Genomic DNA, 16466 nt, shown 5'->3' with positions numbered 1-16466 from the left:
TACTCTTAATCTTGCAATCCATAAAACTTCCTGTAAAAATGAACGACTTTAGGCCGGGCGCGGTGGCTCATGCCTGTTATCCCAGCACTTTGGGAGGCCAAGGTGGGCGGATCACGAGGTCAGGAGATCGAGACCATCCTGGCTAACACGGTGAAACCCCGTCTCTACTAAAAATACAAAAAAAATTAGCTGGGCGTGGTGGCGGGCGCCTGTAGTTCCAGTTACTCGGGAGGCTGAGGCAGGAGAATGGCGTGAACCCAGAAGGCAGAGCTTGCAATGAGCCCAGATTGCGCCACTGCACTCCAGCCTGGGCGCCAGAGCAAGACTCCGTCTCAAAAAACAAAAACAAAAAACGACTTTGGTGAAATTACTAAGCAGACAGAATTTACCCAAAGTTGTAAGATACTGAAATGCAGATACAGTTTTTTTTTTTATTTTTATTTTTTAGACAGTCTTGCTCTGTCACCCAGGCTGGAGTGCAGTGGTGTGATCTCGACTCACTGCAACCTCTGCCTCCTGGGTTCAAGCGATTCTCCTGCCTCAGCCTCCCGAGTAGCTAGGATTACAGGCACACGCCACCATGTCTGGCTGATTTTTGTATTTTTAGTAGAGACAGGGTTTCACCATGTTGGCCAGGCTGGTCTCGAACTCCTGGAACTCAGGTGATCCACCCGCCTCGGCCTCCCTAAGTGCTGGGATTACAAGCGTGAACCACCGCACCCAGCCACGGATACAGTTCTTTATCAGCTAATGGTTAAAAATTAAAGCAAAAAAAAAAAATTGCAAAATAAAACACTAAGAATCAGACTTTTAAGTGACCAAGGCTGATGAGAAATCATTCGCCATGCTACAAACACGGCCAGAATGTCCGTCGAGGGGTAGGCATTACACACAAAAAATAAGCTGCTTTCTGCCCTCAGGACTGTATGGAGGAAAAAGACTACGAAAATCAGTATCTATAACAGCATGAGATAAGCAACGTGAGGAGAGGCACAAAATGCAACGAGGTGACCGAAAAACCAAGTCCTCTCATTCTGAGAGGAGGAGCCCGATTTCCCCAAGGTTTTAAAAGAAATAAATAGGGCGAGAGTCAAAGAATCATACTCAGATAACCTTGCAAAATGCGCCCCTCCCGCCCGGCTTCCCGCCTTTGGCACCGACGCCCTCGGGGCTTCCCTCGTGCCAGTCCGCGCGCGCACGCCGGGGCGCAACCGGCCCAGGACCGCGAGACAGTCACCGCGAGAGGGCGCGAGCCCGAACCTGTCTACGGAAATCCCGCCCTCACTTCCGGCGGCGGAGGATTGGGAGGGACTGAAGGCCGCTTCCGGCTCTGGTAGTGTAGGGGCTTCGGCACGTGTGTCATTCCCCGGGATTTCTGTAGTAACCCTGCTTCTGGTGAACTTGTCTGGCCGGCATTCATTTAAGGCCTAAGGATGAAAGCGGTAAGTGTCCTCAAAAGCCCGGTCGCCGCGGCCTAGGGCCCCTCCGGGTGATAGAGTCACTGCCTGAGTTAGCTTTTAGGCAGGTTTTCACCCGTGTCTAGGGGGCGGTGGTTTAGACTGGGGGCTTTCCATTCCTTACACCGAGCTCATCCTTGGTTACCCACTGTGTGCGCGCACGACTTCAGAGTATCACGAAGAGACAGGCACGGAGTTTTGCATGCGTGGGATTTCATACTTTGAAGGAATTTTTCAAGACCGTCTTTCGAACTCGTTTTTCACAAATGAGAAGCAGGGTCCTACCCTCAGCGAGTTTATAATGTGAGTCACGGTACCCATGAAGGGTAAAGAGAGAAAAGCAAGTGATTTGTCCTGGTTCTCACAGAAAATAAGAGGTAGTCCTGGGGTTCAGGACTAACTTTGGGATTTCTGAATGAGGAGTCACCAGCAAGAGAAGTGGAGTCCAAAGATCCGAATTCAGTTTTGCCCTCCTTAGTTTATGGGTCTTTTGGCAGCTTCATCAGTAATATGAGGATAACAGCAGTCAGTACTCAACTAGGCTGTTAGAGGTGATTTGTTGGAGCACTTTGTAAATAATAAAATCGTAGATAAATGTAAATTTTATTAAAGACAGCCAGCATTTTGCTTTGAATGTGTTAAACTACAGGTGTGTTAAACTAGCCTTGAATAGCCACTTACCACTACTAGATCAGTGGTTCTTAACCTGTTTGGGGATCGTAGAACCCTTTGAATTGCTGTGGATTGGGATTGAATAACTGATGCTGTAGCGCTCTTCTGTAGGATTAAAGCCATCGTTTGGTTTTAGCTTTTATATGCAAGTCTGTGGCTGTGGGACATTGAAATTGTGGAATTGGTCTAATGAAATTTGTAATCAGTTCTCTTTAACCTGATTTAAAAAATAAGTTTCTGGGTATGCAGTATTCTTTCTGTTATTTTCTAGAGAAGAAATAAAAAACAGATCCCAAGCTTTCGCAAGTTAATAAAAACTAGTAAAGTCAAACTTGAAAACAAGCTAAAAAATAAGCAGTTTAAACAACAAAGCACTCTCAAGAAGTACCGAAAAGAACAGAGGAAACTAAGGCAAGCTGTGAAAGATGCTGTGTCTAAGAAACCCATTCCATTGGAGAACCCAAAGGAAAAGCGACCAGGTAATTGTGAAAACATCATGTGCTCTGGTTTCCATTGATTTATTCTGAAGTGTTCTTCATGGAAATAACTTTGCTTTCTAGTAATTGCTTTTCTTGTTCTCAGATCTTCCTAGAGTGGGTAAGGATAGTAGTCCTATAGGACTGCTATAAAGCATATATGCTTTATCACAGTCAGTATGAGAAAACGTTTCAATACAGTATTCATTCAAGCTTGTGCTTTTAGTTTGTCTGGAAAGCAGATCTGAAGATGCACTACTTGGGAAAACAAACTGAAAGTACTCAGTTACATAAATATTGGGCAGTGTGCCAGTGCTGCCACTTTCCCATTCACCAGCAGTTAGGTAAGGTAAAAACATTGCTTGTCTCTGGTTCATTCTTCACAGTATTGCCAAGGTACACTTCTAAACTTCTGGCTTTCTTTTCATGTGGAAACTTGGGGTGAAATTGAGTTGTAATTGTCATGGTTATTTTGTAAAACTATCTAAAAATTCTTAAGTACTCAAAACATGTAAGGAATATGACTATTTTGAGTCAGGCTAGTTCTACAACTTTACTGGTACTTTTAGGGTATTCTTATTTGACTATATCAGATTATTAAACAACTATTCAGTCTTCTCAGGTCCATTTTTTAAAAATTATTATTATTATTTTAAATAGGGTCTTGTTCTGTCACCCAGGCTGGAGTGCAGTGTGCAAAAAATAGCCCACTACAGCCTTGACCTCCTGGGCTCAGGCAGTCCTCCTGCTTCAGCCTCCAAAAGTGCTGGAATTGCAAGGGTGAGCCACAGCACCCAGCTAAAGTTTTTTTTTTTTCTAATTTTGTGGGTACATAGTAGGTGTATATATTTATGGGATACATGGGGTACTTTGATACAGGCATACAATGCATAATAATCACATCAGAGTAAATGTGGTATCCATCACCTCAAGCATTTATCTTTGTGTTACGAACAATCCAGTTATACTTTTTTAGTTATTTTAAAACATAAAATAAATTATTGTTGACTATAGTCATCCTATCTATCAAATACTAGATCTTTTTCTATCTAAGTGTATTTTTGTACCCATTAACCATCCCTACTCCTATCTCCTCCAACTGCCTTTCCCAGCCAGTGGTAACCATCATTCTACTCTCTTCATGAGTTCAGTTGTTTTAATTTTTAGCTACTACAAATAAGTGAGAACATGTGAAATTTGTCTTTCTGTGCCTAGCTTGTTTAACTTAGCATAATGACCTTTAGTTTCATCCATGTTGTTGCACACAGGATCTCATTCTTTTTTGTGGCTGAATAATACTATGTTGTGTACATGTACCATAGTTTCTTTTATTATTATTATTATTATAATATTTTTTTTGAGATGGAGTCTCTCTCTGTTGCCAGGCTGGAGTGCAGTGGCACGATCCCGGCTCACTGCAACCCCCAACTCCCCAGTTCAAGTGATTCTCTTGCCTTAGCCTCCCGAGTAGCTAGGATTACAGGCGCACACCACCACATCTGGCTGATTTTTGTATTTTTAGTAGAGCCGGGGTTTCACCATGTTGGCTGGGATGGTCTTGATCTCCTGATCTCGTGATCTGCCCGCCTTGGCCTCCCAAAGTGCTGGGATTACAGGCATGAGCCACTGCGCCTAGCCCCGTATTTTCTTTATCCATTCATCTGTTTATGAACACTTAGGTTGTTTCCAAATCTTGGCTCTTGTGGATAGTGCTGAATGAACATGGGAGTGCAGATATCTGTTGGGTATACTGATTTCTTTTTTTTTTGGATTCATGCCTAGCAGTGGGTGGGATTGCTGGATTATATAGTAGTTCCATTTTTAGTTTTAGTTTTTTGAGGAACTTCCAAACTTTTCTCCATAGTGGTTGTGCTAATTTACATTCCCACCAACAGTGTATGAGAGTTCCCTTTTCTCTACATCCTTGCCAGCATTGTTACTGCCTGTCTTTTGGATAAAAGCCTTTTTAACTAGGATGAGATGATATCTCATTGTAATTTTGATTTACATTTCCCTGATGATCAGTGATGTTGAGCACCTTTTCATATACCTGTTTGCCATTTGTATGTCTTCTTTTGAGAAATGTCTATTCATATCTTTTGCCCATTTTTTAATGGGATTATTAAATTTAGAAGGCTCATTTAAAGTAGATAGGAGTGCCATTCTGTGCAGTGTGTACATTTATATAGCAAGATTTACTAGGTTTTTTTTTTTTGTTTTTTTTTTTTGAGACGGAGTTTCACACTTGTTGCCCAGGCTGGAGTTCAGTGGCGATTTCTGCTCTGCTCATTGCAATCTCTGCTCTGCTCATTGCAATCTCTGCTCTGCTCGTTGCAATCTCTGCCTACGGGATTCAAGTGATTCTCCTGCCTCAGCTTCCCAAGTAGCTAGGATTACAGGCATGCGCCAACACGCCTCACTAATTTTTTGTATTTTTAGTAGAGATGGGGTTTCACCATGTTGGCCAGGCTGGTTTTGAACTCCTTGCCTCAAGCAATCCACCCATCTCGGCCTCCCAAAGTGTTAAGATTACAGGTGTGAGCCACCGTGCTCAGCCAAGATTTACGAGTTTTAATGGGTCAGGAAGAATTGTAAGTTCTACTAGGAAAGATGCTAAGATTGTTTTATTCATAGTTGAATCCTCAGTACTTCAAATAGTGCCTGGCACTTAGTTGACTTTTTTTTTTAATAAAAAGAGGAGATGGAGAAAGAGAGCAAGACGCAGACAGTGAGCAGAAAGAGAAGTTAGAATGATCTGTTGTTGGGATTTTGTTAGATGTGAGTGCCTGAAGTATTGAAAGAAAAATAGTTGAGGATATTGGCAAGAGTGTGGTTGAAGTGATAATCTTGCAGTCTAAGTGAGGGAGTGAAGACAGAACACACTGGTAGATAGAAAGTGGAGTGGTCAGTGGATTGAAAGGTTACATAATTGGTTAAGGAAGAAGTGCTGTGGAAGTAACTGAATGGGAACTGGAAGGATAAAAGCTTGTGGTCAGAGAGAGGGGTGAGCACCAGGGTTTGGAATGTGGCTATTAGAGAGGCTGGCTGAAATGGAATACGAAGTGAAAGTAATTGGAGATGAGAAGGAGCTGAGGGGCTAAGTCATTGGTTTTCAAATGTCCTGAAAGGCATTTCAGAGTATGTGGAGACATTTAGTTTTTGGTTGTTACAATAACCTGGGAATGCTATCGGCATTTAGATTGCAGGAGTCAGAGATGCTAGCATTTTTCCAGACTCAGAACATCCCAGTACGACAAAGAATTGTTTGCCTAGCATATCAGTAGTTCTTCCATTTAGAAACACTGGGCTCAGCTGTGAGCCATGGCCCACCCCTGTAATCTCAGCATTTTGGGAGGCTGGAGTGGGAGGATTGCTTCAGAAAGTGTAAGCTTTTCCTGTTTAAACCCAAAATGCAGAGAGTTCTACATCTCTGATACTTGTTTCTAATTTTTCTTTGTGTGTGTGTGTGGTACAGGTAAAAGGATTGAGAGGGAAGAAGAGGAAGAAGAAGAAGCCCTTCCTTTAGATATGATGGATGAAGATGACTTACAGTTAATGAAGGATTTAGGACAAAGAGCATCTTTTCTAACAAGAGATCTTTCTTCTAGGTAATACTTCGTTTGGGTTATAATTATTCATATCCATTTAGTGTTAAAAACTTGGTTCTGAATTTCACTTAGGTGGTTCAAGGTGTTCACCTTTGAGCACAATGTTTACAAAGAATAAAGTATTATTTAGCTTATTTCCTAAATAAAGGAGGTTCATGTATAAGACAAGCTGATTTCATTTAATGTACATCTTTCTTTTGAGTCTGAATAGTGAAGTAGAGTGAATGGAGGAAGAATGCTGTTCTCACTTTGAGGTATTGGCAGAACAGTTCTGAGTTCTTTACGGCTATGATTTCACTTAATCCTCATTACCCTGCTGGTAGGTCTTATTCCCATTTCCAGAGAGGAAACTGATGGTTCCCTGCAGTCACAAGGATCTGGAATTTAAACTTGGACCTTTTAAACTCCAAAGTCTATGCTATACTCTGAAGATTTTGGGAAAGTAAGAGTCACACTTGGTTTTATGAACTGTTCTTCAAAAAGAATCTGCTGTAACTTTCACCTTTATTTTGCATCTAGAGGGAAAACTGGATGTAGTCAAAGTTTGAGTTTGTGTGGTAGGTTGTTTACCCATTTTATTTATTCATTTGCTGTTTGAGTGCCTGCTATGTGCCAGACACTAGCCTAAGTGCTAATATCCATATACCTATTGAAAGTTGGCTGGTGGTTTTTCTGTACTTTTGAAATGATAGGTCTCTAGATAACTTTTTAGATCTATTAAGACTGAAAATTGATCTTTTTTTCCCCTGCAGTGAGCCTGTTCATGCGAAGAAACGGAAGCATGAACGCATTATAGATAAATATGAAAAAATACCAAGAACTCTGCAAACTGCACCAGAGAAGGAACTGATTCATTTACTTCCTATCAAAGATAAAAGTGGTATAATCCCACAGACTAGGGAGAAGCCAGGTGAATCTAATAAACTGGTAATATTAGTTGAACTTTTACCCCCTTACTGATATCATGTGTTTTTTTTCACTCAAAATCTAATTTTACTTTGATTTTACCCATATCTACAAAATATTCAATTAGTCTTATAGCAAGCTTGATGATTTGGGCCAGAATTATAGATTATCTCAGGTACCAATTTGTACTGTGAGGACAACTGACGCTACAAGGTTCAGGTGATTTTCTTTTCACTAAATTTTGTTGTTTCTAAAATTAGAGCATATTAACTGTTCTTGATTAGCTTTCTTTTTTAATGTATCTTCTTTTGTATGTGAAATAAAACAGAAAAGTTCAGATATCAAAGATGTGAATTTACATGGTTTATAACAAAGCGCATACCTATAAAACTACTATCCAGACAAGAAAAAAAACTACTGCTAGCTTCCAGAATCCTCCCTTGTGCTCACCTCAATCACTAATTGTGCTCTTCCCATAAAAGTAACTGCTATCCTGAGTTTTATCGTAATCACCTCCTAGCATTTCTTTACAGTTTTTACCACTTAAGTATATATCACAGTTTTAATACACATGTTTTCCATATAGTTACTGATAGTAACAAAGATGAAGAGGATCAAGAAGAAGAGAGGGAACTTGAGGAAGGTAATATGTCTTTACAGGTACTAAATTGTTAATTGAGAATTAATTTTTTTGCATAAAAGTAAATGTGAGTTAATTTTAGATGAAATCTGGAAGGTACATTTTGGAGTACTGCTCATTTCAAGGTCACTTTGAACATTTTTCCACATTTGAAAGCTTCATCTTGTGGAATTATTAATAGATTATTTTTTTGATTATGGAAAAATTTACACAATCGTATTTGTAATATCTAGGCATACAAGAAGTGTGTCTTGTTAATTATTACTGTTCTGAATTCCTTTTAATTGTAAGAGAAAGACCTACTTAGAAATAACTGTTAACTTTTTAGCTTTAAATTACAAAAGCGATTCTGTAGTATAAAGTCATTTTGGTTTGTTTCTAGCACAATTATACTTGTATATGTTTCATATAATTGAATGTCAGTTTCTATTACCTAGGACCATTTAATCAAAGTTGAACTGAAATAATGCATTTTATTGTTTGAAATTGTATTAGTTTGGAATTTGTGACAGAACAATCTAGTTAAATTTTACTTTCGCGTAGCAGACCTCATTAATAGCAAAAATGAATTACAGGTCAACTGTTTAACTGTTTTCAGTCACCCATCATAAAACCATTACAGATTATGCTAGTGTTGATTAAATCTAGTTCCCTATGAATTTCCTAAGGTGGACATGTTTTTCTGTAGCCCAAAACTATGAAGTATTAGTTTGTATAAAGTAATATATAGTGTTAAAAACAAAGGAGAATATTCTGTACTTAAAAAAAACTAAATAGGATTATCCTATTTGTTAATTAATATGAATTATTTTGGGCTTATTAGCATAGAAGCTAAGAATATGAGCTCTAGGCTGGTTGCACTGGCTCATGCCTGTAATCCCAGCATTTTGGGATGCTGAGGTGGGAGGATCACTTGAGCCCAGGAGTTTGAGACCAGTCTGGGCCACATGGTGAAACCCCGTCTCTACAAAAAACACAAAAATTAGCTGGGTATTGTGGCTCACCTATGGTCTCAGCTACTGGGGAGGCTGAGGTGGGAGGATCAATTGAACCTGGGAGGTGGAGGCTGCAGTAAGCTGTGATAGTGCCACTGTACTCCAGCCTAGGTGACCAAGTGAGACCCTGTCTCAAAAAAAAAAAAAAAAAAAGTTCTAGAATCAGACTGCCTGAGTTTGAATCCTATTTCCCTTTGGTTTATGAGCTTAGCCAAGTTATTTTCTCTTCCTTTGCTTCAGTTTTCTTATTTATAAAATGGGTCTAATGATAGTACCTGTATTGTTGAGGAGATGATGTGTAGTAATAAATACAAAATTCTTAGCTGTTGTCATTATTATTATTACTGTAAAAATATTTTATTAAGATTCTTGGATACTTGTAAGCAGAGGAATATGTAAGGGAACATCTAATCTGTTTTAGAGATCATTGAAGATCCTATTCAAGAGCTGACCATAGAAGAACATTTGATTGAGAGAAAGAAGAAATTACAGGAGAAGAAGATGCATATTGCAGCCTTGGCATCTGCCATATTATCAGATCCAGAAAATAATGTAGGTAATATTCATTTCTTTAGGCTCTTTGTATTAGGTATGGTGTAAATGCCTAATTGTTAAGATTCCCTTGTTACCTATAAGCATACACTAAAAGGAAAAGCATTAACTAAACATAGTAGCTGGGTTAGAGTAAGAGAGTAGACAGAATCTTAGCTTAATGCTATGTCTGAACTTAATTTCTTTTGTAATCCTAGAAAAGTTACTTAAACTCTCTGAATCTTATTCTACTCATCTTCATATATGAAAATACTGGACATATTATAACTCTAAAAATGTTTAAATTTATAAAATTGTATTAGGGAGGAGGAACCTGCTTGCAAATTTGCTTGACTTACCCGTGGAGTTTTTAAAAAGCGCGCTACAGGGGAAGTGTATGGAATTAGTTCAGGAATATTTGTAAGTTGAAAATATTTTAAGTGAACTAGAGCCAAAGTTAAAGTAAAGTGTTATTGTGCCATGTGTATAGTGGTTGAGTTAGTGATGGTTATGACACATGAACTAGAGAAATCTGAGGTTTAATCTTGGCCCTGATAAGTACTATCTGTGAGACTTTGGGTAAGTTATTTATCCAAGACTCTTTCATCTCTAAAAAAGGACAGTGTCTTTTTCAAAACTTTGTGGTGAGGATTATATGATGAAATATACGTGAAGTCATATAAAATGATATTATTATTGTTATGCTGGTGTCCCCAGCATACTATTATAACAAGTATTTGTTTATCAAATGATAGAATAGCTTATTTACATTTATAGAAGCAAATTTCATGTGGGAATGCTTTGGAGTAGTACTTGTCCTTTTCTAATGAAGTGAGGGGAAGATCTAGAGCAGAATTAGGGAAGAGAGATTTGGAATATTTCTTATGTGTATTCTCTCAATCATTACAAAACCATAGGCATAAGAGATTGATCTAATTTTACAGCTGGAAAATTGAGCCTTAAAAAACCCAAGTGATTTGTTCCAGATTTTAACAGCCACTGGATTGGAACCCAGATCTTCTACTCAGGAACCTGTGCTCACAGACAATAGTAGTTTATCAAAGCAGTCGAAACCATCATAGAAATTATCTTTGAAGCTCAAGTTAATGTGGCTATATTACATGTAATTCCTGATTAATTCATGTGTATGACTGATATATTTGGTTAATGTATATAACATTTTAGTATATTTTGAAAAGCGTTTTTAGAAAAATAGGACACACGTACTTTAGGAAAATCCAGCAAAAAAGAATTTCCCAAAATAGCTAAATAATAAATGTAAACTAATTTTTTAAAGTGTGTATTTTTCTAACTATATGACAAAAATATGATTACTGATAGAGTTTGGAGGTGTGTCCCCTCCAAATCTTATGTTGAAATGTGACCTCTGATGTTGGAAGTGGGCCTGGTGGGAGGTGTTTAGATTATAGGGGTGGATCCCTCATGAATGGCTTGGTGCCATCCTTGTGGTAACAAGTGACTTCTCACTCTGGTAGTTCATGTGAGAGCTGGTTGTTTAAAAGAGCTTAGAACCTCCCCTATCTTTCCTGTGACATCCTGGCTCCCCCTTTGCCTTCTGCCTTGATCGTAAGTTTCCTGAGGCCTCACCAGGAGTAGACGCAGGCACCGAGCTTCCTCTATAGCCTGCAGAACTATAAGCCAAAATAAACCTCTTTTCTTTATAAATTATCCAGCCTCAGGCATTTCTTTCTAGCAACACAAGAACGGACTAATACAATTACCTTATGACTTTAGTGACTTATCTCTTGGTAAAGTGAGCAGTGTCTGGAGTTTGGTGTGGCATGACTAGACTTGGAGTCATTGTGTGAATTCCGCTTGTTTTGCCGGATGTGGGGCTGTTGTCTTTTGTTCATAATTGTTTCGTCATGATTTCTCCAGCTTTATAAGCTATTTCTTTAACAGATTAAAAAATTGAAAGAATTACGTTCTATGTTGATGGAACAAGATCCTGATGTGGCTGTTACTGTTCGAAAGCTGGTAATTGTTTCTCTGATGGAGTTATTTAAAGATATTACTCCTTCATATAAAATCCGGCCCCTCACAGAAGCAGAAAAATCTACTAAGGTAATGCTAGACTGCTAGATATAATTACTATCTAAAATAACTAAACATTTTGGAGAGATAGACTTTTTTTTTTTGAGGCAGAGTTTTACTCTGTCACTCAGACTAGAGTGCAGTGGCGTGATCTTGGCTCACTGCAACCTCTGCCTTCCGGGTTCAAGTGATTCTCCTGCCTCAGCCCCCTGAGTAGCTGGGATCACAGGCATGCGCCACCAGGCCCAGCTAATTTTTGTGCTTTTAGTAGAGACGGGGTTTCCCCACGTTGGCCAGGCTGGTTTCAAACACCTGACCTCAGGTGATCTACCCGCCTCTGCCTCACAAAGTGCTGAGATTACAGGCATGAGCCACCACGCCTGGCCTAAACGACTGCCGCGTTTTTTGTTTTTTGTTTTTTTAAATAGTACTGGGTGTATACTAGACACCCATATTTTATACTAATTTTGGGGTTTTAATATTCTGATTTTAAAAAATGATTGACCTTTTTGGTCTTTTCAGACCCGAAAAGAAACCCAGAAGTTAAGAGAATTTGAAGAAGGCCTGGTTAGCCAATACAAGTTTTATTTGGAAAATCTGGAACAAATGGTTAAAGGTATATTAAACATATCTTCAAAGTTTGTAACATACTTAGCCTTGATCATGAAGGTGAATTCTGTACAGTGTTCTGTGTTGTGTAGTCAGAGGCAGGTATGGTCAGGAACAGAATCTAGAGTCAGACTTCCAGGGGTCAAATCCTGGCTCCACCACTTACTACCTATGTGATGGGAAAATTACATAGTCTTTCTGTGTCTCAGTTTTCGTGTCTAAAAAATGGAAATAATTATAGTACTTACCTTCCAGGATTATTGTAAGAAGTAACTGAGTTTGTAGATATGAGGTGCTTTAAACAGTGCCTAGCATGTACTATACACTATATTTTATCAATTATTAGTATTATTGCTGCAGTTTTTAGTAAGTAGTTGTATTTTTGTTGACTACAATGCATTTAACAAAATACATTGTTATGAACAGTTGGGATTTATTCTGCTGTTTTTTATTTGGAGGCATGGTAGTCAGGGAAGAAGGATAATTAGAGGCCAGGCGTGGTGGGTCACACCTGTAACCCCAGTGCTTTTGGAGGCCGAGGCAAGAGGATTGCTCGAAGCCAGGAGTTTGAGACCAGCCTGGGGAATGTAGTGAGACTCCTGTCTCTAAAAAAAAAAAAAAAAAAAAAAAATTAGGCATGATGGCCCATGCCTATAGAGCCCCAGCTACTGGAGATCTGAGCTGAGAGGATCACTTGAGTCCAGAAGTTTGAGCCTGCAGTGAGCTATGATTATGCCACTGCACTGTAGTCTGGGCGATAGAGTGAGACCCTGTCTCAAAAGAAATGAATAAATAAATAGAAGGATAACTAGAAATGGATACTTGCATGTCTTGAAAATGGATTTATGAGTCAATTATTTGGGATGATAAACTCTTAAACTCTTTCTTCAGAAAAGGAAGGACATAGAAAAAATAGGGGTAGGAATAGGGAAGACAGTTGGTTGCCTAGGCCAGGTGCTTTCATTTGGCCTAATTGGCTCATTTACCCAGCTTATTTACTAAGATCACCCATTGCTGTCAGCTGAAACAGGACCACTGAATCCTGTTGGCCTAATAAGGGCATAAAGATAGTGGAGTATAGTGGGGTGGGGGTGGGTAGTATGGATATTGCTTCTGTGTTCTGGTGTTCCAGCTGGCACCCTATTAGTGTTTGTTCTCCCAGTGAGAGGGCCTGGGAGTTTTTCTTTTGTTTTTGAATTTCTGAACTGTTTGGAAAGCTCCTGGGATCTTTGTGCAACCATCTCTGTCTGATAGAACTATAACATGAGCCACATATGTCATTTAAAAAAAACGCAGACACACTAAAAAGCAATGATATTAATTTTAATAGTACATTATATATATTCAGATTATCATTTCAACATGTAATCAATTTTAAAAATTAATGTCTTACATTCTTAGTTTTTTTTAGTACTAAGTTCAAATCTGGTTTGTATTTTATACTTAGAGTGTATTTTATACTTAGAGTATATCTTAATTTGTATTAGCTGCATTTCAAATGCTCAATTACCTCCTATATGTGGCAGTTAGTAGCCTCCATATTGGACCTTTCCTAAGCAGATCGAGCCATTATGAAGTCTTTTTTTCTTCTTCTTTTTTTTTTTTTTTGAGACGATGTCTCGCTCTGTCGCCAGGCTGGAGTGCAGTGGTGCAATCACAGCTCACTGCAACCTCTGCCTCCCAGGTTCAAGTGATTCCCCTGCCTCAGCCTCCTGAATAGCTGGGACTACAGGCGTGTGCCACCCACCATGCCCGGCTAATTTTTTTTCTTTTTTGATTTTAGTAGAGATGGGGTTTCACCATGTTGGTCAAGATGGTCTCGATCTCCTGAGCTCGTGATCTGCCCACCTTGGCCTCCCAAAGTGCTGGGATTACAGGTGTGAGCCACCGTGCCCAGCGTATGAAGTCTTTTTTTAAGGGGTGTCGGAATGTGTGTGTGTGTGTGTTTATGTGTGTTAAAATGTACATTGATTGTAAAAGAAAGCCAATTAGTTTAACTTTTGACCAATGAGTAAAGTAACTACAGTTATCTTTTGATTAGATTGGAAGCAGAGGAAGCTGAAGAAAAGTAATGTAGTTTCCTTAAAGGCATACAAAGGACTGGCAGAAGTCGCTGTGAAGAGCTTGTGTGAGCTGTTGGTGGCACTACCTCATTTTAACTTTCACAACAACATCATCGTATTGATTGTCCCTCTCATGAATGACATGTCAAAATTGGTGAGTTGCTGTAAATGGTTATTGCTGTCCTTCTTAGAAAATTATACACCATGTGGGCCAGGCACGGTGGCTCACACCTGTAATCCCAGCACTTTGGGAGGCCGAGGCAGGCAGATCACGAGGTCAGGAGATCGAGACCACCCCAGCTAACATGGTGAAACCCCGTCTCTACTAAAAATACAAAAAATTAGCAGGGTGTGGTGTCAGGCACCTGTAGTCCCAGCTACTTAGGAGGCTGAGGCAGGAGAATGGCATGAACTCAGGAGGCAGAGCTTGCAGTGAGCTGAGATTGCGCCATTGCACTCCAGCCTGGGCAATAGAGCGAGACTCTGTCTCAAAAAAAATAAATAAATGAATAAAAAAAGAAAATTATACACCATGTGATTTTTTCCCCCTACAAAATTCTTCTGAAGTTATTTATTGGTAAAATAATGTCAATTTATTAAACACTGTCTATCTGAAGAAAATTATCTGAACATAAGTTTAGTGTAGTGGTTCACAACAGGAAGCAAATTTGTCTCCCAGGGAACATTAGGCAATGTCTGCATACATTTTTGATTGTGATGACTGTGGTGGCGATAGAGTCTTAACTACTGGCATCTAGTGGAGAAAGTCCATGGAGGCTTTTAAACATCCTAGGACAGTCCCCCTACAACAAAGAATTCTGTTACCCAAAACGTCAGTAGTGCTAAGGTTGAGAAACACTGGTTAAGTGTGACATTTTATTTTTCAGATATCTGAAATGTGTTGTGAAGCTGTGAAGAAACTCTTTAAGCAAGATAAATTAGGCCAAGCTTCTCTTGGTGTAATTAAAGTGATTTCTGGTTTTGTGAAGGGCAGAAATTACGAAGTTAGGCCAGAGGTGAGCCTTTCTTTTTTTACTTTGCATTTTGTTTTTAAATTACAAAGTTGATTTTCAGTTGTTATGAGGAATTTATTCCTTATAAGTGTATGAAGTAAAAAGTATTCAAGCTCCTTAAGTGTTTAACATGTCAACTCCTGAAATGTTTGATACTATTAACAGTTTGGTATTTATGCTTCTAGATGTTTTTCTTTGCAGATATAATCATATATACTTGCTTATATTTTAAAATAAAAAATGGGCTTATACTTTGAAAACTGTTCTGGAACAGTTTTCGTTTTCTATATTGTGAACTTACATATAGGGTTATCCCATTCTTTCTAATGCCTACCAGAGTATTCCATTGTGTGCCCTAATTGTTGAACAGCTGAGTTTTTTCTAGATTTTTGCTGCCACAGTCAGTGTTGAGAACATTTTGGCCATATTATTTTTTCATATTGTGTGAATATTCTGTGAATTAAATTTATAAAATGTAGATGCTGGATCCAACAGTAATCACATTTACAAACTCAAATTGTTGTTCAGAAACATTTAATCACTGTGTTCCTGCTAGGAATATGAGTGTCAGTTCCCTCCTACCTGCTCAGAATGTTACTATTTAATCTTTGTTAGTCAGGTAGGTGAAAAGTTTATATATATATAAACTTTTTTTACCTGCTTATTATTTGTCAATTTTTCTCTTAAAGTAATTGTCTTAATGACTTGTGATGAGTTTTTAGTACATATTCATTTTAATAAATATCTGCTATGTGCCAGGCACTTTTTTTAGGTCCTGGGAATAAAATAGTAACAAAAGAAACTATCTGTTTGTGGAGCTTGCATTACATAAAGAATATTAACTCTTTGTTACATAGGTTGCAGATTGTTCTCTTTTTTACTTTGCCTTTTAATTCTGTATTGAGCCTTATATATGAAGCTATATTTTTTGTTATGCACATAGTCTCCTCAATCCCAATTTACGGAGTCTCTCCGAGATTTTTAATTTTAATTTTTATATTTAAATATTTAAACCATTTGACATCTTTGTATGTGTGGTATGATTACAGATTTAATATCTGTGTTTAATATATGTAATGAATATATATTTTTATATAGTTTAATATATATTAAATATTTATATTATGTATATATTTGAAATAATTTGACAGCCAGTTATTTCATCACCATTTTTTTTCTGCTGATATAAAATGCTGCTTAATTATTGTGTTGTATCTATAGTATATTTGGGTATCTGGTACAATAATAATCAGGGTATAATTGATAAAAGACATGACTATTCTTTTTTCTCCACAATGTTCTTATTTATTTCAGTATATTACTCCAGGCAATTTAGAATCCATTTTTCACTTCCTTCCCTCAAAATAGTCCACACAGAGAATCTGATTAGAATCGATTCAATGTATTGATTAGTTTGGATGAATTAAAATATTTACAGAAT

General features: G+C 38.3%; 1 protein-coding gene across 6 annotated transcripts in view; it reads left to right on the top strand.

Moving 5' to 3' along the window:
* The first annotated feature begins 1218 nt into the window (after positions 1–1218).
* Positions 1219–16466, top strand: part of NOC3L (NOC3 like DNA replication regulator) — a 48139-nt gene continuing 32891 nt past the window's right edge. For 5 of the 6 annotated variants that reach the window (XM_063782037.1, XM_063782040.1, XM_063782039.1 and 2 more), the window contains exons 1-10: positions 1219–1442; positions 2401–2608; positions 6081–6213; positions 6966–7123; positions 7706–7762; positions 9176–9306; positions 11209–11370; positions 11863–11956; positions 13991–14166; positions 14900–15028. In XM_063782037.1, coding sequence (XP_063638107.1) covers positions 1434–1442; positions 2401–2608; positions 6081–6213; positions 6966–7123; positions 7706–7762; positions 9176–9306; positions 11209–11370; positions 11863–11956; positions 13991–14166; positions 14900–15028 — 1257 coding nt within the window. In that variant the 5' untranslated portion in view covers positions 1219–1433. The remainder of the gene's footprint in view (positions 1443–2400; positions 2609–6080; positions 6214–6965; positions 7124–7705; positions 7763–9175; positions 9307–11208; positions 11371–11862; positions 11957–13990; positions 14167–14899; positions 15029–16466) is intronic. The other variant, XM_016918888.3, reaches the window with a different exon arrangement.

This window comes from Pan troglodytes, chromosome 8, assembly GCF_028858775.2.
Source record: "Pan troglodytes isolate AG18354 chromosome 8, NHGRI_mPanTro3-v2.0_pri, whole genome shotgun sequence".
NCBI lineage: Eukaryota > Metazoa > Chordata > Mammalia > Primates > Hominidae > Pan > Pan troglodytes.
This window is presented reverse-complemented; position numbering and strand designations above follow the sequence as displayed.